Genomic DNA, 25526 nt, shown 5'->3' with positions numbered 1-25526 from the left:
ATGTGTACATGAGGATGGTGTTAGATTAATAACAGGACTGCGTAAATAGCTATGCTGACATTAAGGATTGTGCAATTGACATTTGTTTAGAATATTAATTTTTCCAATGTATTTATGTGTCACCCTTTACTTCTTCACCTAACAGCAGGTACTATCTCTGGAGAAGAAGTCCCCATAGTGTCCAAGACCAACATTAAAGAGCACAGGGACAGCTTCTCCTGTGAAAAATTCAGCTTTCGCAGCAATCCCAACATCACCTTCTATGTCTACGTCAGCAACTTCTCCTGGCCTATTAAAATCCAGGTACAGGTTCATGTGGATATAGCCTCCGAAATGTATTATGTTTTTGTTTCATGTTTGCTTTTAATGAGTGCCTGAAGATGGACACGATCCTTTCCTGTGTGAAGATTCCCATTACTGCTTTGCTGACGTAGCTTACGCATGTCGCATGTCAGACAGAGAGGAAGGCCAGCTCTTCTGTAAATCGGAAATCATATTGATCATCAAGTCTAAACTGCACTTAGACAAAATGAAACACGCTTAAAAAGATCCATGGCTATATAACGTCGGAATCAATTATTGAGATGTGCGCTGGGACAGTTTTGCTGCGGTTTCCCACAATATTCATTCCTTAGTCTTATGATGCATAAAATTGAAACGGCTCTCATGTGGGAATGCATCACGTTGCCAGATGCCTAGATGACTGCTGCGTAATGACGGTCTCTGAGAGAGTGATGCCTAAAGACAGATGATCTTGCTAAGAAACATTAAGTTTGAATTCAGAATGATGTACATTATTCTTTTCTTGTGTGAATTATGTCAGTTGTTTGTTTTACAGCAATGTACATATAGAGCATGGATGTTGTTTTCATCACAAGCAGAAGGCTTGCTAAAAGCAAATCTTTTGTGTTTTGAGTGACTTCAAAAGTATTGGAACGGCAACAGGTCCTTGCTCTTGCTGCATACCGAAGACCTTTAGGGTTGAGAGCTAGTGATGACTTCAAGATAATAGAATCAAGCTAAAATTCTGATCTACATGTTTTTTAACAAATATGTAGCTTTTTTTGTACCTGCAACGTATAAATAATCATTAAATCCTGGAACATGTGACTGACGGGTTTCATTTTGCCTAGACGTGGCCTGTTTAATTGATGGCTTGATTTTCAATGCTTAAAATCTCTGAATGTCTACTCTGGGTTTCAACCCTAAGAAAAAAGAGTTGTCTGTGGAGCCAAGCTAGCCATTTTTAAACATGAGGAAAGACAAAAAAATTGATCAGAGATATTGCACAAGCATTGGGCAAGGCTAAAGCCAATGTTGGGAATGTCCTAAAACAGAAAGAAACCATGGGGAGGACTTATAACCTGGTCTGAAATCAGACCAGGTGGGTCAATGAAAACAACAGCAGTTGATGACAGATATTGTGTGAGCTGTGAAGAGAAATCTAATAGCAAAAGTCAATGACATTAAACTCCTCGTCAGGGGAGAAGTGAAGGCATTGTAGTATTATATCTCTCTTAGACCAAGCTCTCTAATCTGTTTTAATGATGCAAAAACATCTACAAAAACATTTTCTGTCGGTTTACTGTGATTTCTTTAGTCAGTGTTTTCATTTAAAGGTGGTTGTTAAAACATATTTACAGATGATTAGTTAAGAAAGCTATTTATCCAAATACATATAAAATACTGACATGCTTAACAGGAAATGCAATCTGTTAATTAGTGCTGCACAATTAATCGCATTTAAAATTGCAATATTGATCCATGCAATTACTTGCAATTTAAATATATATTAAGATAAATAAATATTGGCAAACATCCTCTTAATGAGATTTGTGATACTTTATTCTGTTAGCCAAGATAAATACGTTTGAATAAAAAAACGGTACATTTAATCATTTAAATCATAATCGCAATGTGTCAAAAATAATCGCAATATGATTTTTTCTTTTTTTTTTATCAAAGCAAGCAGCCCTACTGATTAGCCTCAATTTTTTTTGTATTGATCATACTCTTATTTTAACATTAAGTACAAGTGACTTGTACAAAGTTCGACACAGCCTGTCTCTCTTGATTGTGTGTATTCATGTTTGCAATAACATATCCACAGATCTGCTTATTTGATCCATTTGATCGAGGTGTTTGCCTGAAGATAGTTGTGATCATTATTTAAAGCTTGTGATACAAAAGTACAATGGAGGAACGTTACCATGCAGCAATACAATCGGTCTATGGTCAAAGATTTTAGACTCGACCAAGTCAGTCACTAAATCTTAAGGCAATTGAGCAGGCAATATGCATGTCCCAAATGAGGATGCCGACAGTTGGCTGATGTCAGTGGATCATTTGCTTGATGCAGTTATTTGCAAACAAAATCATATGCAACCAAATAATGTTTTATTTACTATAAGGGTATATGTACCCATTCCCATCAATTTTGCTTACAAAAGGTGTGTTGTTGTATGTTGTTGTCTACATCAATATTCCCAGGAAAGAGGGGCTGATGAGTGTAAAGGCACCAAAAAACAAACAAAAAAAACTTCTGTTCCAATGCATATGAAAGGGTTGGAGATTCAGGTTCTTTACATTTTATTTGCTTACTAATTAAATCTATAATTACAAGAATATATAGCACAAAGAACAACTTTTACGTCTTTATCAGCTCTGCATCATCAGTCAGTTGCTCGCAAAGATGACTTGTGTCTCGTTCTGCATCTTTGCAAGCAGTGTTACAGCATACAGTGAAAATCATGATGTCAAAAAGCTCTCGGGAGCACTAATGACCACTAGTCGCACAATTTCTCTCCAGAGTTACAGTACCTGACGTGTACAAAAAACATTCAGGATTTTCTGTGCTGTAGTCAGCATTGTCTCCTCCTGACAGTGTGTGGGCAGTCTGGCCATGAGTACAGTTCTTTTCTTTTCAACTTCAACACTTTTAGACTTTTCAGCCTTTATGACACTGGTTGTATTTTTAGTATTTTTAACTGCTTTTTAAACTCCTTGCGCTGCCATGACAACTAACCCTTTAGGTGCCAGAATGGCGCATGTTTCCTGAGCACAGTGGGCATTGAACACAATGTGCAGTGGGATCCGTGTTATCTCCTTCAGATAGGATGTACCTCAGTGTTTGTATTACAGCACTGCCCTGGCCATTTCTCCCAGAGGCATTTCTCTCTGACCTTTCTTGCATCAGAAGCATAATCACACAAGCGTGACCTGCTTCTGCTACCCTGTCACATCAGCCAAACAACTGTCCCAAAGGTGCAGGCAGCCGGCTGCTGTGTATAGCTGCCCTTTTCTAATTTTCTAAATTCCTTTTTTTCCCCAAAAAACTTTAGAGATAGTTCAGCTCTATTCGAGTGTTAACTTTCCGGCCCAGATCCAGTGGGAATGCTAGGGGAGTCAATTACAGGGCATTTTCCCATCGCACACCTCTAAACGCTCACCCCTGAAGTGCACTTCAGGCTTAAGGATTTCTGTACAGTATATTGCTCTTATTTCCAGCTTATGTGTAGGAATTGTCTCTTTTTTTTTCCTTCTTTCCTTATTAACCAAGCCCAATATATAATTCCGAGCAGTATTATAGAAACCAGTCATGAAGGTTCTTTTTGTGCTGTGAAGAATTGAAAGCACTGTAGACTAATGTGTGTGCATGGAAGCTAGAGTGGAACACCATGTTGTGCACAATGCTGGACCCTAAGGGGAATGACCACTCTTCAGTTTAATGCCCATGTAGGCCTGAGTGTGGAGCCTCAGGATGGTTGGCATCAGCTCTAGGTAACAGTAGAGAGATACAGAAGTTCAAGCTCCTCAGGACTGCAGTCAAAGCTTGGCCATGTGGAACAGATATAGATCTGATCTGGCACACTGGCCGTAACACTGGAGTTTCCCTCAAGCGAGGAAGCTTCAGTCAGGCATGTTTAACATACAGGCTCCAACCTAGAGTAGATCCTGTACCTCAGTGTTGTAGCGGAGATATTTAGTTTTTGTGTTCTGGAAAATATCAAATGCTCCTTAGTTTTCAATTATTTGATTTCTGAACTTAACATCTATCTTATTTTTTTTTTCCTTATAGAGTCAAAGAAAAGAGGAATTTTATGATTTTAAGTTATAATTATAAATGAGTTTTTAAATGGCTTTTATAAAAAAAAATTGGAATAATCTTTTTAATGTTTCACACAGGGCTCTTGTGTTAATATCTGATGTAAAAGCAAATACAATACCTTGCAAAAAAAAAAGTCGCACTCTCTAAGATTTCATTTAGTCACCTTTAGCGTTGATTATGCCACATGATGTGGGTAGTTCCCAGAAGAACTCTTTCACAATTTGAGTCCTGGAATATGCCTATGCTATAAGGGAAGAAAAACGGCATACATGCGATACCCTGGTTATTCAGTACATTCAGGTCATCTGCTGATATTATTTTATTACCTCATAACGTTGCTGACCAACTGAAAAAAAACAGATGTACAGTACGCTTGTACAGTGGCCACTATGCATAATTGGTGCATCGCTTCATAGACTCTTCTTACCATGATACACCCATCGCTCTGTAATAGAGTTAATCTGAACTCATTGGACTACATGACATTTTTTCTCATTGCTACAAAGTCCAATCTTTATGTTACCTTGCAAAATCAAACCTTTGTTTCTGATTAGTCTCTTTAACAAGTGGTTTTCTTATAGCCACATAGCTGTTTAGTTTCATCCCTGTGAGTTCTTATCACATTGTGTGTGCGCGCGTGTGTGCGCGCGTGCGCGCGTGTGTGCGCAAATGCTCTTACTTGCACTACTAGGCATAGCTATGGTTTCTACTGTTGATTTTTTTTTTTTTTTTTACCACACAACTTCAAGTGTTTAAGTAATCTTTATTTAGGACATTTTTTCTGATCACAAAATTCAGCACAATTTTTCCTTTAGATAATGTAACGAAGGCTTCCTGACTCAGTTCCAGCTATTTTAAATCTCCTTATTTGTTTTATTTGTCACTTTTTTGGACAGGCAGTATAGTTTTATGACCAATAGGATGGTAAACTCTAGAAACCTGTACTTGTGTAGATTCCAATATTTTCCTTAAATAATGCGTTTTAAGCTCCTGAGCGGCGCATTATAAGAATATTCACCTTTGAGTTTAAATCCCAATGATGCCAAATACAACTGTGGCTGGTGGCCCATGCTAACAAAATTGGTCTGTGGTGTCAGGGAGGGAGAAGTGGCATACTTTTCTGTCCTGTATCAATCACAGGAAGCTGTGCACTCTAACATACAGAAGGGGTTGAATAGCACTTATCTCAGACAGGGAAGAAAGTGACTAAATGAGGGAAAAAACTGCATTTTGTCAGCATTGCATAACAAGCGTATCAATTAAAGATACATGTCGAGTCTTAAGTATTAAGCAGTGTTAATGTTCAGTTTACTAGATTAAGAAAGATTATAGCATTATGTAATTCACATATGCATAGTATTTATATAACTTAATCATTGCAGTAAAGATTTTGAGTAATCCTCGTGCACCAAGCTCATGAGTAGGGATTATATTGGTGTGTAATCGAGCAGGATTTTAAAATGCCACTTTTTCATTTACTGTGTGCTACATGAAGATAATATTTTTCTTATTATTGCTGCGCGAAAGATGTTTTATTTAGTGACATTTTCTGTCCATCAACATAGCTTGAGATCTCTCAACAACTATTGATCATTCATGATTTCATATCTTTATAAGCTACTGTTCATTCAATATGGCTAATTCATTTGCGAAATATTTTCTTTATTTTTATTTCCTCTGACAAAATTCTTGCGCTATTAGTAAGATTTTTCTCAAACTGGAATTTCTTACTTAACTAGCCTCTGTAAAGTTTTGGCATTTCAGTAGCTGACAGGGGAATTTAGATTGCAGATACAAGTGCAGGAGTCTAAATGTGAGAACCTGTAACTTGGAAAAATGTGGAATGGAATGTGAAGATGTAGAGTAACATGATTGGGGAAACCCAATCTGATTACTGATTACTGATCACTTTACAGGACACAGTAGCCACAAGTTACTGCTCAGAGCATCTCTCATTCTACTGAGATGAGGTCAGCCTGTATGGTAATTGCCCCCCCTCCTTTTCTCTCAATTATTCCCTCTGAATGTTTTGTCATTCCCACGACCACTTAATGCTTATGACTGTTTTAACAGTGAATAATACGATTCCAGCTGTGAAACTGATGAGAAACCTGACAGTTACTGTAGATGTGTGTGTGTGTGTGTGTGTGTGTGTGTGTGTGTCAAAAAGCTTGTCAGTATGCAGGTGACTAGATGTGTGCATGTATTCAGTAACATGCTGAGTTTATTTACCATGGAATGATTTCTCTACATAAAATAGAATCTTCTCTTTTTTTGCCTGCAGAGTGGTTTGTGTTGTCTTGGGTACCGTAGGTTGACACTGTACAGGTGATCAGGCAGCACGTTAGTCCACTATTGATAAAAGCACAAAGCGAGAGGGTGACCCTTAGTGACGAGGCGATAAATGATCTAGCTTTAATGCTAAGCTGTTAGCCTTGATTTTAAAGAATATAGAGGACATGTTTTTATTTAGCCCCTCCTTTTTTTCTTTTTTATAACCATTTATGGGTTGATATCGACCTAAAGGACAAGTCTTAGCTTGTTAAATTTGTTAAATCAATCAGAAATGAATCAGCACCCTGCCTTAACTAACAAGGGTTACAAGGTTAACCTATGGCCGAGATTAAACTTTCTGGAAGGGGCATCCAGGTTATGGACCCCACGGTATACTATAGGGGTAGTCATGATTCCATCAGTCCATAAGCTTTTGGACAACTAATTGCAGAATTTCCTTAGCACCAGAATTGCCTAACGTGTACAATAAAAAAATACATAAAATAAAATAATTCAGAATCTTAAATTGCTGTAGTCAGCATTGTGTCCTCCTTACAGTGTGTGAGAAGTGTGGTCCAGTTCTTGACTAATTCCTTTTCAGCTTTTATGACCTTGCTTTGTACTTTGAGTCGTGCTGCTCAACACACATCTTTCTGTTGTTGCGAAACCACTCGGACAAATGAAGTTTACTTGTGTGGTGCAGATTATTACTTAAAAAGCGAGGTCGAGTTTCTTGTCACAATAATTTTGTTTAATTTTTCATAATTTTTAATATCATCAATAAAAAATTTATTAAGTAACAGAATAAAATTAATTTCTAGAATTTTTAAACTTTAAAAGGTAGAAATGTTGAATAGTTATACATCAACATTTATTCCGATTGTTGATTCCTTGCGCTGCCATGACACTTTAACCCTTCAGGTGCCGAAATAGCATATGTGTCCTAAACACAGTGGGCATTGAACACAATGTGCAGTGGGATCTGTGTTATCTCCTTCAGATAGGATGTACCTCAGTGTTAGTATTATAGCACTGCCTTGGCTATTTCTCCCAGAGCCATTTCTCTCTGACCTTTCTTGCATCAGAAGAATAATCACACAAGCGTGACCTGCTTTTGCTACCCCGTCACATCAGCCAAACAACTGTCCCAAAGGTGCAGGCAGCCGGCTGCTGTGCATAGCTGCCCTTTTCCAATTTGGCCACTCTTTTCTGAAGTCTGTTTGCTCTAGAGATGGTTCGGCCCTAATGGAGTGTTAACTTTCCTCAACATTCCCACCGGATGTGTGACTGGGCCAAGCTCCTAATGAAGTGAATGAGCTCTTTTAAAAGCCTGGCCATCGTGCTGTTTTTACATTATTCATCCACTTGCTCAGGGTGACTTGCATTTGGAACGTGAATTCATTCGTATTTTTTTTTTTGGTTGTTTTTTTTGGCCTGGTATTTACCCAGGCAATTTAGCACCCAGCCTCATGGGATGCTGTGCCAGTGCTCATTCTTGTCAGAGTGGTGACGCTGAATTACTGGTAGTAATTGAAATAGTGATGGTGTGTGCTGTAAAACATCTCATCTGTGTCATTTAAACTGGTGAGGAACCTCACCCCAAAACCCCAAAGCTTGCACAGGGTAAATCGAAGAACTTTGCACAAACAGGGCAATTACTGTCAGCTGTAATCTTGTGTTAGCTAAAGGGGTTTGGGCTTTCTCGCCCATTTCAGTAGTCAATGGAAATCTAATCCAGGCCATCAGTCATTTTTAAAGCTACCTTCCAGGTATGATCTGACACATTGCTGTCCATTAAAGCAGGTGGAATTAGAAGCTTTTATCTTGGAGTGTCACTTGTCCTTTAGCTGATCCTGGTATAACAGTGATACAGTAGACCACAAGCCCACAGGAGTGAGAATTCAAACATTTACTTAATCTACCTAAGGGTTGTACAGTTGGCTGTCTTTTAATTGCTGCTAATGGTGAAAGTATAAGAAGTCCCTAGCTCAGGGATGGAAGACTCTTGTCTCAGTTCTCAATGTTCTCTTCAAGGATCGTTTTTTTTTTTTAATGTCTGAGACCAAAAGTTTTCACACTTAAGCATGCGTCTAAACTGATCCTTTCTTGTTGTCTTGTTACAGATCGCCTTCTCGCAGCACAACAGCATCATGGACCTGGTTCAGTTCTTTGTGACTTTTTTCAGGTAAGTCCTCTTTTCTCCTTTTACTTTATGAGTCTTTTAGTTCAGCAGTGATGAGGGCAGGACAAGTCTTAGCTATGTTAATTTGTTAAATCAATCAGAAATGAATCAGCAGCCTGCCTTAACTAATTTCCTCAGCGGCTTGTTATGCTCTGTGACCTGTCCCTTTTAAAATAGCAAGTAGGTGCTAAAGCAGTTGCCCGAGACTTGTGACTGATGTCTGCAGCACACTAGCATGTCACATTCTCTAATCTTATATTTAAAGTGTGTCTAATGTGTACAGAGACTTTGGTTGATGGGTTCTTCGGGTGGATCTGCATTTGTGTGCCTGCTTACTGTAATGAAAATACCAATAAAATTAAATCATGAAATAAAACAAGGCAGTTAGTTGTGTTGACATGATGTTGTGCTGTGATGATTATTTTCCTATAACAGCATTTCCTTAGGTTCATTGATCTTTTGCACCTGATGTCCGACACATGTCTGCCACTGTCCAACCCAGCAAACGAGACATTACTTACCGGATATCAGTGCCAGAACCCACATACAAAACCATTACCAGAAAGCACATTCAGCAAGAAAACACTTCTGCTAATATTACTTAAACCACACTTTGTCTGCTTAGTAACTGCTTTAAAATCGTTCCAAATTGCCTCTGAACCCCCTGTGGTGTGTTTCATTGCTAACACAATCTACTAAGGTAACTAGCTTGTAACATGAGGCTGAATCCCAAATCCCTCTCTAATCCATTAAGCAAGGGCCCCAGTTGGTGTGTGGAACACGGGGTTACACACTTTACGTAATGCAATAGCTCAAGAACAGAACAGTTAGTTGGTTGGTGAGTTAGTTGGTTGGTTAGATAGATCAGATAGATAGATAAATAAATAGATAGATGGATAGATAGATAGAAATGTCAGTATTAGTTAACTTTACCTGCTCATAATTTCATAAGGCTTATAGGGTAAAGAACATATTCCATAGTATCATGTCCTTTGCATCAGAAGCATGAATAAGGGTAATGCTGGCAAACACTATCAAAGTCTGGATGAATCACATTTGAGGTAATCACGTTATGGTGATAAATCAAAAATATCCTTATTACCTTCTTAAAACAAAGCTGGACTCCATATTAACTAAACAGATCTCTTATATTGAACTTTACACACTAACACACAGTATGACTGAAAAACAGTTCCTGCTATCTGATATCACCCAAATAAGCATGGGTTCCCTGTTGAGGCTGGTTTTTCTCAAGGTTCCTTCCTACTTCCTTCTCAGAAAGATTTTCCTTGCCACCGTCGCCCTCGGCTTGCTCATCAGGGCCAATCAATTTAGATTTTTATATATTTTCTTACACATTTTATACTGACAGCTTTTCAACATTGACAATTGTTAAAAGTGCAATTCAGAATCAGAAAGAGTTTTATTGCTAAATACGCTTGCACGTACAAGGAATTTGTTTTAGTGACAGAGCTTCCGGAAACAAATGACAAGACAAAACAGCACGACACAACACAAAAAAAAACAAAAACGGTTGACATCAAATGGAGTAGGGTGTGAGATACTTTTAAATAAGTTACAAAACTATCTGAAATCTGTGGTATTATACAGTATATTGCACTGTGGTACTGTACACAATATTGCACATATATGTATTGACAGAATGATGTTTAACTGTTCATCAGGTAGATTGCCTGGGGAAAAAACAGTTTTTGTGCCTGACTGTCCAAGTGTTTGGTGCTCTATAGCGTCTACCGGACGACAAAAGTTCAAATAGAAGGTGGCTTGGGTGTGAGGGGTCCAAAGTGATATTCCGAGCCCTTTTCCTCACTCTGGATGTATACAGTTCTTGCAGCGTGCGCAGGGGAGTGCCAATAATTCTTTCAGCAGTCTGAACCGTCCTTTGTAGTCTTCTGATGTCTGCTTTCGTAGCTGAGCCAAACCAGACAGTTATTGAAGTGCACAGGACGGATTCAATGACGGCTGAGTAGAACTGTGTAAGGAAGCTCCTGTGGCAGGTTGAATTTCTTCAGCTGGCGAAGGAAATACAACCTCTGGTGGGACTTTTTAACAATTGAGTCAATGTGAATGTCCTACTTCAGGTCCTGAGACATGAACTCGTGACACGTGCCCGGGAACCGGAATGACTCACTGCTTTCGCAGTGCTGTTCATGATGGTGAGTGGGGAAATGCAGGTGGGTTCCTACTGAAGTCCACAATCATGGTGTTCAGCTCCAGGTTGTTGTGACTGCACCAGACAGCCAGCTGTTTGACCTGACTTCTGTATATAGACTCGTCACCTTCCTGGATGAGGCCGATGATTGTAGTGTCATCTGCAAATTTCAGGAGCTTGACCGTGAGGTCTGTAGAGTTGCAGTCGTTGGTGTAGAGGGACACAATTTAACTGAATTGAATTCTTCACCCATTTTCACACGCTTGCCGGTATTTTGAATAAGTCACAAAGTCCCCCACAGCAGCAGTCTGTTATGGAGGACTTTGTGACTTATTCAAAATAACCAGCAGAACAGAAGCTATCAGTTGCTAGGTTACTCGTTTATCTGTATGAAAAAGCGTCAAATGATCCGGTTGGTAATCATGTAATTTTTTTTCTATTTTTGTCTACAAGATACTGTACATACGAGCTTGATGTTGGTTTATAGTACTTCTGCCGTCCACAGTTGTGACTTACGTCATGGTAGTCATGTCTCTGCAAAAGAGCTTTTCAAACAATAAATGGCAATGAATTGCAGGTGGGAACTAAAGTCGGGATTGGGAATTTAAGAAAAAATTGGTGAGGGATTTGGAAAATACCTCACATGCACACGAGGTCCATATAAATCAGTTAGGCCAGCTGTTTGGATTTGTTTAACTGTGTCATCCTCAAGTCTCAGCTTACACTGCTTCAATGGTGTTGCATTGCTTGCAGCAGAAGTCATAGATTTGTACGTAAATGCTCACCTTGTGCTCAATTAATGTAAGTGAAGCCCACAGCAATTCACCAAGGATTATTTTTTTAGGAAATTTATGAAACAACAATCCTATGTTGTGAAACATTTTTAACACTTTTGTCGTAGCAGCTGTTTCTCCTGACGGTAGTAAGATGCCAAAATACAGCTTGGTACATCACTGAGAAACCACAAATCCATCTGAAGATAGCAGAAAAGCTAAATGAACGTTTTTACCACCAGACAATAAACCTGACTGAAGTCTTCTTTCATAGAAGTCACTATTTATTCATATGTATTTAGCTTTTACTAACATAGTATTTTAAAAAAGTAATATGCGACTGCTCTACTAAGAAATCGTGACTTATTAGAATAAGTGCATTAATATAAACCTGTGAGTTATAGGTGTGCATTTCAAAATGAATCAACACACTACATGGACACGCGCGCACACGCGCACACGCGCACACACACACACACACACACACACACAATGATTTTGTTGATTATTTATTTACCACCCTCGTCTGTAATCTCGGATTATAAATGATGTGATTTTAACATGAATACTGGATCAGTCCGTTCCCTGTTTCTATTTACGTCTGCTGTATTTCACATTGTTTCGTAACTTGTCAGATAAAGAAAAAATTCATATGAATAAGTCTGATTTCAGTGGTATTGCGTGTATGAAAGATGCTATATTCTTGAAGTGGAGTGTACTGTGGTACAGTATGTAGTGTTTCCTTCATAAAGCTCCAGGGTCTGTGTTTCAATTCTGAGCTCAAGTTACCTTATGGGCAGAGTTTCATGTGTTCTGCTCATGTGTGGTCCCTCAAGGGTTCTCTGGTTTCTCCCCACATCCCAAAACAACATGCCAGTAGGTGAACTGGCTAGACACAGTTTTTTCTCTGTGTGTGTGTGGGTGTGTGTGGGTGTGTGTGGGTGTGTGTGGGTGTGTGTGGGTGTGTGTGGGTGTGTGTGGGTGTGTGTGGGTGTGTGTGGGTGTGGCTGTGGGGGTGGCTGTGGGGGTGGCTGTGGGGGTGGCTGTGGGGGTGGCTGTGTGGGTGGCTGTGTGGGTGGCTGTGTGGGTGGCTGTGTGGGTGGCTGTGTGGGTGGCTGTGAGTGTGGGGCTGTGTGGGGCTGTGGGTGGCTGTGGGTGGCTGTGGGTGGCTGTGGGTGGCTGTGGGTGTCTGTGTGGGTGTGTGTGGGTGTGTGTGAGAGGAATACGAAATATCAGTGTTAATAGGCCTGTTGGGTTATTATGGCTGTTCACATTACCAGCCTGAAGTGACTAAAAAATGTTTTAGTGCTGTCTGTGACATTTTATTGATCAGCTCCAAGTCACTTCTGCAGGTGGTCCTAAGTCGAATACATGTCTGGTACGATGTGATGTAACTTGAATTAGGATGGGCAGATGGGAATTCATGTGACCTCTGCACATGTAAAGAGCGCCATCAGTAAGCACAGGCAGCGCAGGGAGGTCAGTGCGGAAAGTAGTCAGTGGAGGAAAGTGAAATCTGTGATTTAGTAAATATTTTAAATATAGCCGACTAACAGCTGACCATCCTCAAGTTAAATACAAAGTTACTTGTAATTATACGAGGGTGAGTCAAAAATTATCTACACTGGCTGTAGAGGTTATTTATTTAAATTTAAGAAAAGACAAATGCATAATTTTCAACATATTCTATTTGATTTTCAATACACTTTGTCCATCTTTTAACAAGTCTTTATATACCCTTGTCAAAAAAAAGAGATGCGATGCACCACTGTCTTACTCAGAAGTGAATCTTTGTTCTCGTAGGGCTGCTTTTGATAGAGAAAGATCAGGACTATAGGGGTCATGCTTTAACACGTGCGTCATGCAAGATCACCGCCCTTGGATAGCACACCTATGTGTTTAATCCAAAGTTTAGGCTTCAGCTCTTTAATAAGCATCTCACTGTAAACAGCACTGTTGATTGTTGAACCTTTTTTCCTGATAATGTTCTAGTACAGGCCCTTGAGAATCCCAGAAAACTGTAAGCATCAATTTTCCAGCTGATGGTTGACCTTTGACCTTTTTCTTGCTTGGCAATTTGAGTATGTTTCTGTTCCATCTTCTGCTGTTGACTCTCAGGCTCGTAGTGATGAATCCATGTGCATCTAATCACCAGTAATGATTCTCCTTATGAAACTTTCAACTTACTTAGAGGATCAGTCCAAAATTTAGTTTGGAGATAAGCCAACACTTCTGTTTTTCATTTTTTTTCTGTACCAGATTTACCTGCAGACAAAAAAAAAAAAAATCACTGCATGCTGCTCTTCATGCAAATCACAAGTGGGGCATTCATTTTTGCTAGCAATACAGTTACATCAGTGACTGGGGAGACCGGAGCCCTGAACTGCAAGCACTGATAAGACAGTGCAGCTGACAGAAGTTTTAATATACCTATGGTGCAGATCATTTTTACTTACCCTTGTATAATTCTGAATGTGAACAATCATGACATGGAACTACGATCTGGCCAAAAATATCTGAATTGAACATTGTGGCTTGTGATGTGAACACAACCTGCTTTTGCTGCTTGCTTTAACCTATTGATGCGTGTGTTCCTCTTTCCTTCATGTCTATTCACCAACACTACAGATAAAACCAGACGAGAGTATTACTTTATAAGGCGCCTTTAACAGAGTGACAAATGACCATGTACATTGTTTTGAAAGTACTATTAAATATTTAAAATGTAATTATTTATTTTTAGTTATTACAATTAACCGCTTAGCAAAAGACAGCACTTGAGCATTAAACGAGCGCCTCTAATGAAAATGTGCTGTTTTAATTACGACTCCAACATTTCATAACCTGACATTAGCCAGCGTTTAACAGGACGGCGAGCGAACTCCATTTTCCCGTCGGAATGGCTTTTTAACAGTCACTTTGTCGTTTCTATTAGTTAATGCATTAGTTCAGTTTCTAGAATCCATTTGCTGTGTTTGTCACCCAGCTCGTGTTGTTGAGGCTTTTGAGTTTAAGAGCACTTTGCTAAAAGTGCTGCAGCCTTTTTCTTTTTCTTGTTTCTCTTTTCTTGCATAAACTTTTTTTGCAGCGATGCCCTGCAGAGCTTTATAGCACTGCTTCTGGCATTTCTAGGTTTTCATCTTTTTTCCCCCCTAACATACACGTATGCAGTGTAAGGTTACATCTCAAAACTCCTCTGCCTTTGTAGCTGCTGTTTTCTGTGCAGTTCTGCTTCCATGACACAAGCTGAAAGGTGATGGAGGTTTTGAGGGCTGAAGTGCTCTGCTCCTAGTCCTGTCTCTTATCCTCCTCTGCATACAGTACCTCCATGGCCATCAATGAGCAGTGATGTTTTGTAGCTATGTGAAAGAGAGAACATGAATCTACCTCTGAGAGTAGTCTTTATATTTTATTTCTTTTAAATTAATGCTGTCTCTGAGGTGGGAAACAATTTTTTTAGCTTATTCTCATAAAGCATTCTAATTTAAAGCAAGGATATAATGGGCCTCTATTACTAAAGGTTTATGACTATGTTGGGAATTAAAAATGTTCTACTTTGGCTGGGAGCAGAAACTGCTGAACAAATACTTTTTGTTGATGCTTATTTGAGAGAAGGGGTTTATGTGTAGGTTAAGTGAGGTTGCAGAAGTGAAAATGTGTGACACTGCATGGGGAATTTCAACAACGATCAAGAAAACTCATTTAAATCAAAAGCAAATTCCATGGAATCCATCAGAAAAAAAAAATTATGATGTTAATCCCTGTTCATGCATGGGTTTCACATGTTGAGCTAAGACATACAGCGGCATACCCCTGGTGTTATGAACTTGTCTTAAGTGACCTCATCATTACGACTCGAGAAAGCCTGTTACACACATTCATTACGTCGGTCTTTCACTTTTGAAAGTGAGATTTCATCTCTGCTGTTATAATATGGTCTTTATCTATTAGCTTAGCATCAGAGGTATCTATCTGTCTAGGAGACATCACAACATGCCCACATTAATACTGCAACTGTGATGTGTCCGTGTGTGTCCCAGACCACCTCTGAATTCCTTCTGTGTGATCAGATCATGCTGTAATGTGTCTTTGAAATAAATTTGACCCTGGTTACATTTGTACTTAGTGCTGTCTTTTTCAGATCTTGTCATAGTGTCATCAGTGCATAGTAATTTTTACTTCTGTAAGATACTTATAGACACTTACTGTATATGAGACATGTTTGTGGTGTCATTGTGATCAGAGCTACTAATCACTGGCTGTTTCTTAGTACTTGACCTTGTTTCTATACTGTTTCCCCAAAGGTGGTCAGGTTTCCCTTTTTCCTACAGGATAGCAGTCATCTTGCTGTCATCTTCTGCTACATTATTTCCAAGCTGGTGTAAGCTCTCCCCACTCGTTACATGGTGATGTTCCCTGTTTCACGCAGATCTTGAGCAGTAAGAAGGGAGGGAACCTTTTAATTGCTGTTTTTCTTTTATTAATTTTGATTTCAGGTGGAACAGTAAAGGGGATTAATTCCTGTTTGCTGTCTAAAAAGCAGAGGATGAAAAGAGACAGATCTAAAGAGGGATTTCTCGCACCACTACTTAATTGAGCCATTCAAGTTTTCTTTCTTTTTTCTGTTTCCAGTTCAGCATTATCTTCAAACAAGCCAAAGATGACATGCGTTTGAAAGCATTAAAGGGGTTTCATCGTTTGAGCTTCTTTTTTTTTTCCTTCTCTCTGTATGGGGCATGAATTAATTTCACTCAGAGATGTTTACGAATGCTCACATATCTACACAAATACAGATGCCAGAAAGCAATTTGTCTGCAGTTCTCAGCTTCACTGTTGTATGCTTTTGAGGAGAGGCTTTTTGAAGCACATCACTTGGCTTTACTGTTCACTGAGACCTTCAGGATGCTCCACTTGATCAGGGGCACCAACAGTTTCCTGGAGGTTAAAAAGTATTTGTAGGACGAAAAAATGCTAGGGTATTTCATAATATAAATATAGTGGATTTACGGACCTTCGAATTCATTTGTGAAAATGTTTTTTTTTTTTTAATCTAAACACTCATAACCAGTGTATAATCTGGCTCGTTATCAGCATTTATTTTTTCTTGTTCATGGGAAGGGTCATCCCTTTTGACCCTTTTTATAATAGTATAGTAAGATGTAGATTTATCTTTTAAATGATCTTTCTCTTTATCTGCAAAATAGGCTGCCTAACTTGTACAAAATCTATTAAATTAAAATGATCAAACATGGGTGGACACCTGCCAGTCATGCCCTTATGCACTTTATTTGATTCTTTCTGAAATTTTAGAGGCATTGCTACAGTATTAATTGTTGTTGTATTCGGAACAATACTGGATTTTTCATATGGCATAATGTAATTGAATAACAACAGTCAGTTGTTGTTTTAAGACATAAAGGTCCACTGTTCTGGAATAGTTCCTGCACGACCATATTTGTTAAGTGCATTTGCAAAACCCATCAAGCACCATGGTGAAACTGGTTCTCATGAACAACATTTAAGGAATGCAAGACCAAAACTTAGTGGAAAATAGTGGGTCATTTATGGTATTTTAAAGTATTTTTTTTAGTTATAGAATGATAAATCAATTAGATTTGAGAATTAGATACCCCCTGACTTCTCAAGCCTATGACCAGAAAAGTGTTCAGTTGATGTAGGAGAAGCATCTGAGTCTGCAGACTACTTTTCCACCTCTGATAATGAAATATGGAATGTGCACTGTCTTTTTCATACTATCTCATAGATAAAGATTTTTATGTATAGTTTTGTTACTAATTAAAGTCATCTCATAAACAAAATTGTCCTTTTACTGCATTTATTAATACAGTCAGAATTCTGGCTCAGGGATTGACAGAACTCAACAAAGTTACAGCATTGTTAGAGAATGAAATGAAAATGAAAATCCAGTCTAATTGGATATAATTTTGTTATAAGCTTGGCATGTGACAGGAATATATACTACCTTTATTTAATATTGAGTTTGTTTATCTTTTTTATTTTTGTTCTTTAGCTGTTTTCTCTCATTGTTGCTGGTGGCTGCAGTGGTGTGGAAGATCAAACAGACCTGCTGGGCCTCTAGACGGAGAGAGGTACGTTCTACGTTTATTTATTCTTCCAGATTTTCTTTTCATACATCACGTCCAAAAATATAGTCACGAAGAATGGTGGATGATGGAAGAAAAACCTCCCATCGTATTGTCGAATGCATTCCAAATATTGTCATAAAGTTATTCATCATAAAACTTGTGTATACAATTAAAGCAACAACGTTGGCAATATTATTATGGTGCCTGCATAATATTATTGTGGTCCATCGTCCTAATTAGAGGTTCTGATGAACCAATTATCTTTGAAGGTATATATCTAACGCAGAGATGAGTGCCGAGAGGGAGGACAGCAGGTGTCTGATTTTGCACATGCTTGATTTCGCATGCTGAAAAGGAAAACTGGGATTGGTCTTAGCCATTTCATTATGCTTTAACTTCTGTAACTTTCTTAAAGAGCCCTTCAGAGAGACAAACCATTAGCTGCCATGACCAGGTGAAGCTCGGGTTACACACTGATATTTTTTTTTACCTTTGGAGTTGTCAGTGTTGTGATCTTTGATTTGGATTCAAATAGCTATCATAAGCCTATAAAGCTGTGTTTGACCGTTTTGTAAGCTGGAGCAGGCACTGCTAATCAGGGAAGTTGATCTGTTGTGCTCTTTTGCTAATTGACATATGAAGATAAACATGACTGATGACTGCAGTGATCCAGAACCATATTCATCTAAAGAATTAAAGCCAATAAGGCCTAATGTGGGCAGATGGGCTTCAGCTATTAGCATTCCACTCACTTTAACACTCCACTTCCTCTGTTTAGATCATCTGTTTCTGCCCTCCAGCATCCTCAAAAAAAGAGAAAAATTTATCTTTTAATTTGAAATGATTGAAAAGCTTAAGGAGGGACACTCTGGGAAAATGTTTGCTTTCAAAACATTTATTTTCTTTCTATCTTTGTCTAAGTTTCGATCAAGAAAGAGTCAAGATGAAGTGCACATCATTTTTTCATTTTCCCATGAATCATTCCTCAAGGTCGTGCCAGTTATTCGGCCTTTGCAAATTGCGGTAGTGTTTTAGTGCAGATCCATAATCACACATTTTTATTTTTCTCTCTGCTGCTAACCAGCAGTAATTTATGGCCTTGTTCTTCAGGGTATGGTTAATCCTTGGCCACAGCGACTTTCTGCCGTCTCCTCTTGGCCCTCTATTGCGCCTTGTTTGTCTCCCTTGCCGTCTGACAAAATAAAAGATGCGTGATGCAAGAGGAGGTTGTGTTTAGAAATGTCGTTATGCAAAGGTTCTCATAGTAATGGTTCAGTCTATGGGTTCAAACAGCCGAAACAACGAAGATCGACTTTCTGGGCCAACCTGGGAGTTTATTCAGAGGACATCTTGTCTATAAACACAGGAAGTGGTGTTTATTATGGTCAATCCGTTGCGGTTAGCGGTTACATTACTGTGAATCCAGCCATAACCTCACATCAAGGTGGCTTTAATTAATCTCACATCATTTCTCACACAGTGTTTTATATTGACTGGAATATTTTTGGAGGAGAGTAAAAATAAAGTAGGCGGTTTATTTAAAGGATATTTCTTCTGCAGGTTTCTCTTGACTTCTGTTCTGCAAAAACCCAGAATAGTTGCAGGCAGTAATTGTAGGTAGTGCATTGTGATTTTTATTTATTTATTTATTTATTTATTTATTTATTTAAAGTAGTACCACTAATACTTAGGCTAATTTTGTAACAGAAGTTAAGTGAGAAGTCTGCAGGGTTCACAACACGCTTTAGGAGAATTGTGGATTTTTGTCTTCGCAACAAATATACAATGGGCACATGAAGTAAAACTATTTGCTATAATAAATAAAAGGGGCATTATCCCAAAACCTAAATAATTGTACCTGTTTACTGTTTTACATAGTTGCTATTATTTTTTATTTTTTTTTATTTAATAAATAACCAAATGTGTATACCCCGTGTCTGTACATCTTTTGTGCATTTGTGGGTGTGGAGCAATTTATCCACCTTTCTTTCCGCTATAGTTTGCATGAACATGTAATATAGCAGACTTTTTTGTCTGATTACAATAATTAAAACATGTTTTGTACTGTTATCATCCTTATAGCGCTGCATTTTTTTACCCTGTGCTGTGTTGTTATATTGTGCGCATTTCTGAAGTAATACATTTAGCTAATTTTCATGGAACATAGGGATTTAAGTTTACATTTGTGTTATGTGTAAGTTAGGTTCAGTGAAGAGTGTCATTCATATGAAAGTATACCACAATGTTTTAATTAAAATTATTGAACACATGCACATTCTTCTTATATATTTACAGTGAAAAAAAATGTAATCAACATATGCTGTTAAAAATTTAAACCAATATGAACCAAAAATAAAGTTGATTATTCCCTCCTTAAGGCTATGAATCTCCCAAAGACTGCATGCTTTGCCAACAAAACCCCCTGAAATAAACATGCATGAGCACAAAGAAAGGATGTACAAAAGTTTTATCGTAGGTACAGTGCCTAGCCAATAAATATGTCACACACTAATAATTATTTGTCTGCCTTACTCTTTAATTAAAGATCTCAGTGTGGTGGCCAGTCCATGTGTAAAAATAATTTCTCATGCTCCCAGAACCACTATTTCACAATTCTAGTCCTGGAATATGCCCGGCCATCATGAAAGGAAAACACCACTCCATTCAGTACATTCGGGTCATCAGCTGACTTCGTTTTATTGCCCCATAACATTGCTGAGCCTAGACCGGACCAACAGAAGCAACCCCAGATCATAACACTGTACAGTAGGCGCTATGCATGATGGCTTCATGTGCTTCCCTGTATACTAGGGATATACACACAAAAATTATAATACACACATAAAGCTGTAATTCTAACCAAAAGGATTGTATTTAAATATTTCCTCATCAACGCGCTGCCTGTTCTTTTCATTTAAAAGTAACAGAAAAATTGCCAGACTGTCTGGACAGTGTCCACCAAACCTCCTATACACACTCATCACTCTGGAAGAGGGAAAATCTGGACTTATTAGACCACATAACCTTTTTCCATTCCTCCAAAGTCCAATCTTAATAAATCAACAAAGGTTTTTTTTGTTTTTGTTGTTGTTGACCATATAGCTATTTAGTCAAAATCCTATGAGTTCTCACTACATTATATGTGTGCAAATGCTCTAATGTTTACTGTTAAACATAGCCCTGATTTCTACTGTCGAAATTTTTATGATCCACCATCAGAAAGGGCTTAAGTGACCTCTGATCATGATTAATCATGAATTTTCCTTTCCTCAGCTCTTCAGAAAAGTTGATGATTCGGCACTATCCTTACAGGCTTTAATACTGCATTGCTCAATTGTTAATCCAATTTCATCAATCTCCTTATTTGTTTTCATTGTCTGATGTTTGTGGCAAGGCTGCGTAATGCTGCATTCAGCTCTCTTTGTAAACGGTACTTTGGCGGTTGGAAATAACCGTACGTCATTATGAGCATAAGCATGTTCAGAGGGGGGGGGGGGGGGGGACATGGATGCCGCCCTGTTTGTCTTTGGATTAATTAAGTTAAACATCTTATTGTAATAAATATTGTCAATGTTTTGGATTGAAAAAGAGCATTTAAATCTATATATTGGAAGGAATTATCCATCCATCCATCCATCCATCCATCCATCTTCAACCGCTTATCCAAAGTTGGGGGTAGCGGTTCCAACAGAAACTCATACTTCCCTTTCCCCAGCCACCTCCGCTAACTCTGACTGGGGAATCCCGAGGCGTTCCCAGGCCAGTGTGGAGATATAATCTCTCCATCTAGTCCTTGGTTTTCCCCGTGGTCTCCTACCAGAAGGAAATAATAATAAAAAAATTGGTATGTGATATATTGCTAATTTTAAAGCTCCTGTATTTACTTCTGCTGCTGCTACTGTATGAGCAGCCATGTTGCCTCAAAATCACTCTGTGAACAAAAAAAGAAGTCAGAAGTTGAAAAGACAACCCATAAATTGACACATGGAGAGGTTGTTTTCTTTGTATTTTAGTGGCTAGAGGTTTGGAATTACTGGTTACTATCTTAAGTTGAACACAGCATTAGCTGAAACATTTTCTGAGCCATATTAAAAGCCTCAGGGGAAAGGACATAGATCTGGTGGGATTTCATAGCGTGAAAGACATTGCACTCATTTACACTGTCGAGGAGAAGCATTCATTAAGTTGTGCTAAAAATAGCAGCAACATCTATAGCAGCTACTGCAAACAATATTTTAGAAAAAAATATGCTTTACTTAATTTTTTTTGTAGAACAATTATGTGTTAAATGTAAATATTTGAAATAAATTGCATCCTTTTTCAACTGCATTAAGTAATCTGTAAAAAAAAAAAAAAAAAAAGTTATATATAAAGAATCCTTCTCAGCTTCACTGAGTCAGAGTATTTCAGTTTGCGGATTTATGTAGTTATTATTAGTAGCATATGAGATTTGTGAAAGCTTACGGTTCTCTTGCGGGGACGTCTCTATGATGGTCTGATGTCCTTGCCTAACACTGAGCTGACATTCTTAAAGGTGACATTAGCTACTTCCTTTTTTATGGTGTACAGCCCTAAAGCTCAGTCAAAAGCGATCTGTTGCGTGAAGAGCGTTACAATCTGTTGAAATGAAAACGTGTTATGTCCGAATAGCATTTGTTTATGGTTACTGTGTCCTGCTGTCAAATGTAAAGTTGTTATTATGGGTTTACCTTTTTTTGAACAGGAAAGGAATTGTCTTTTTTTATTATGCTAATAACCTAGTAATTTTTTTAAGTGTTGCACTGTTATCTGTCTGTGAAAGATCATTATTTGCTGCTTTGAATCGTCGATCGTCTGCAAATGAGGCGACTGTTGTCTTTGGTAGCCAAATTTTCATTTTACTTTTTTATAAAGTGACATCTTAATAGCATGGTTTGAAATAAAAACATTTCAGGGAAAAGGAGAGACAGCCAAAATTATGTGCCATTAAAAGTCTTTATCTTTGGTCTTCTAAGTGAAGACTTGTTTTATTTTTATTTTTATTTATTTTTTTACTTTTTTAAAGCAATCATATTTCTCATGTTTGCTGTTATTTTTTACCTTGAAATGACCAGCAGTCCTAAAACAAAGATTTAATAAGAAAATTAAACATATACATCTCTCAGGCTGATTTATAAATGAATAAATGCGCTATAGAATAAATGTTATAGCTTTAAGCATGAAATGACTGCACTGAATGAACATCAGCAATCAGTAAAACAAAACCACAAAAAAAAAATAACTGTCTTTGAAAACACTAGCACATCCAAGCTTTTTATTTCACATTCAGCTTCCTGCAAATGAGAACCAGACCTCTGAGACCACTGAGAGGAGGGGAAAACAAGTTGGTCTGCTGGTACAAGGGTTACAGGAACAGACAAATATCAGTGAGTTTCAGTGAGACAGCTTTCTGTCTGCTTTTTCATTTCCTTTTTGCCAGAGGGAAGGATCCTGTCTTATCGTGATGCATGGCTCATTGAAGAAGCTCTGGACTGTTGTGTAGTGAACAAACATCACTGCTACAATAAGCTGGCACTCGTCTGAACCACAAGTCCTTGGTCCGTTTTGCGGTGCTTAGTGGCATCAGTGCTTTCTGGACCAGACTGACAGAGCTGTATTAGTTTCTCTCTTATCCTCTGTCAAGTTTAAAATGCCTCGATCTAATGCTAAAGTCACAAAAGATCAGGGTCACGATTTTAGAACGTTATAGGACGAGTGAGAATATATGTCTTTTTAGAGATTCTGTCGTTCTGTCTTTTTAATAGCCTGACTCTGTATTTAAGACTAAAACTTTGCAGAAATCAGTTTCTGTCCTGGTGGATTTATTTGCAAATGTAAACAAATTGTGGTTCAGGGAAGATACAGTACATCACTGGTTCTCACAGGTGATCCACAAATGATTACAGACTAATTCAGGCCGTGATTTTTTCATGTGTTTTGGCCTTTCCTCCACATGCATACTCTTGAGATTTAATTCACTTTAATTGGGTAAAAAAAATAGAAATTTCTTGTTTCATTGTTTTCTCTTAACTAAATGCAGAACTTCAGTTAGACTATGTGTAAGGCTGAGTAGCTACTGTAGTCTGTAAACATGACCTTCCCGAGGTGAGGCTGCAGCTACAGTATGGTTGAGTGAGCGACCCGCATGAACCCGGTGTTGCCGTTTTTCTGGCTGCTGCCGTGAGCACAGATGGTAGCGTGGCCCTTTTGAGCAAGTTGAGGGACGCCTGCACTAAATGTCACCTCGGAACAGGAGGAGTGGCTGTGGAACAACCAGAAGGGCCACTGACATTTCACATTGTGATGTATGGATGGCAAGTGCACTTCCTTAGCATGTGGGCGATTCACTGGAGACTCTTTTCCACCACCAATTCATAGGTGCATACTGTACTGCATAAACACATGAATTATCTAACATCTTTAAGGTATGCTTATAGTAGTACAGCATGAGAGACAAAGCTCTTTTCCATGGCTTTGCTCATCATGGCTGAGGTCTTAATTAAAAATAGCACACACTCTTGACTGGTTAAACACAATCATCACAGAATTATCCTGATTAATGTTTCTGATCGAGAATTGCTTTCCACTGGAAAACAACCATGATACTGAAGTGTCTGTCTGAGAAGTGATTTTTTCTTTCTTTTTGTAAGAAAAAAATTTTTAATCGCAATGTTATGAAATTATTCCATGGAGACACTAAAGCATCCTTTCTTTATAGCAGTATAGAGGCTTTTTTATAAAGTAGCACCAAACTCCCTCTTTTCTCCTGCAGTCCTACTTGAGGTTAAACGTTAAAGCTTGCAACTGCATTTCATTAAAAAAAAAAAAAAATTGTTAACACAGCAAAATGACATGCCCTGGTTAATAAATATGAAACACCAATTTACACCATTCACAGATCACACATACTGTATGTACCTGGTCTGGGGGAAAATGGTGTGCAACACAAATGAATTTCTTTCAGTTATATTCCTTTATCACCATGAAGCTCATTACTAGATCATATATAACACACACACACTGTGTGTGTGTTTGTATGTATGTATGTATGTATGTATGTGTATAGATAGATAGATAGATAGATAGATATTGGGATGCATAATTTTGGGCAACCTTGTTATCTTCATGGTTTTCCTGTATAAATCGTTGGTTGTTACAATTAAAAATTTTTTTTAAATATATCTTATAGGGGGGACACAGAGATATTTGAGTAAGTGAAACAAAGTTTATGGGATTTACAGGAAGTGTGCAATAATTGTTTAAACTAAATTAGGCAGGTTCATAAATTTTGACACCACAAAAAGAAATTAACTTAATATTTAGTAGATCCTTCTTTTACAAAATTAACTGCCTCCTAATGCTTCCTATACAGTAGCTTCCAGTGAGAATCTTGATTCAGGTTAAAGGTATTTTGGACCATTCCTCTTTATCAAAACATCAGGTTTGATGGCTTCCGAGCATGGCCAGCTCTCCTTAACTCCCACCACAGATTTTCAATTATTTTCAGGTCTGGGGACTGAGATGGCCATTTCAGAAAGTTGTAGTTGTTCCTCTGCATGAATACGTAGTAGATTTTGAGCGGTGTTTAGGGTTGTTGTCTTGTTGAAAGATCCAGTCCCGGCGCAGCTTTAGCTTTGTCACTGATCCCTGGATATTGGTCTCCAGAATCTGCTGATATTGAATGGAATCCATGCGTCCCTCAACTTTGACAAGAATCCCAGTCCCTGCACTGGCCACATAGCCCCACAGCATGATGGAACCGCCACCATATTTTACTGTAGGTAGCAGGTGTTTTTCTTGAAATGCTGTGTTCTTTTTCCTCCATGCATAACGCCCCTTGTTATGCCCAAATAACTCAACTTTAGTTTCATCAGTCCATAGCACCCTATTC

At 38.3% G+C, this 25526-nt stretch overlaps 1 protein-coding gene across 2 annotated transcripts in view; it reads left to right on the top strand.

Annotated features, from left to right (window-relative positions):
* The window catches only part of atrnl1b (attractin-like 1b), a 123116-nt gene that overhangs the window by 60356 nt on the left and 37234 nt on the right, over window positions 1-25526 (top strand). For both annotated transcript variants that reach the window (XM_053511333.1, XM_053511334.1), the window contains exons 24-26: window positions 146-303; window positions 8506-8567; window positions 17542-17620. In XM_053511333.1, the coding sequence (XP_053367308.1) occupies window positions 146-303; window positions 8506-8567; window positions 17542-17620 (299 nt within the window). The remainder of the gene's footprint in view (window positions 1-145; window positions 304-8505; window positions 8568-17541; window positions 17621-25526) is intronic.

Source organism: Clarias gariepinus, chromosome 14 (assembly GCF_024256425.1).
Source record: "Clarias gariepinus isolate MV-2021 ecotype Netherlands chromosome 14, CGAR_prim_01v2, whole genome shotgun sequence".
Classification (NCBI taxonomy): Eukaryota; Metazoa; Chordata; class Actinopteri; order Siluriformes; family Clariidae; genus Clarias; species Clarias gariepinus.
The sequence above is the reverse complement of the archived record's forward strand: the minus strand, read 5'-3'. Positions and strand labels throughout refer to the sequence as shown.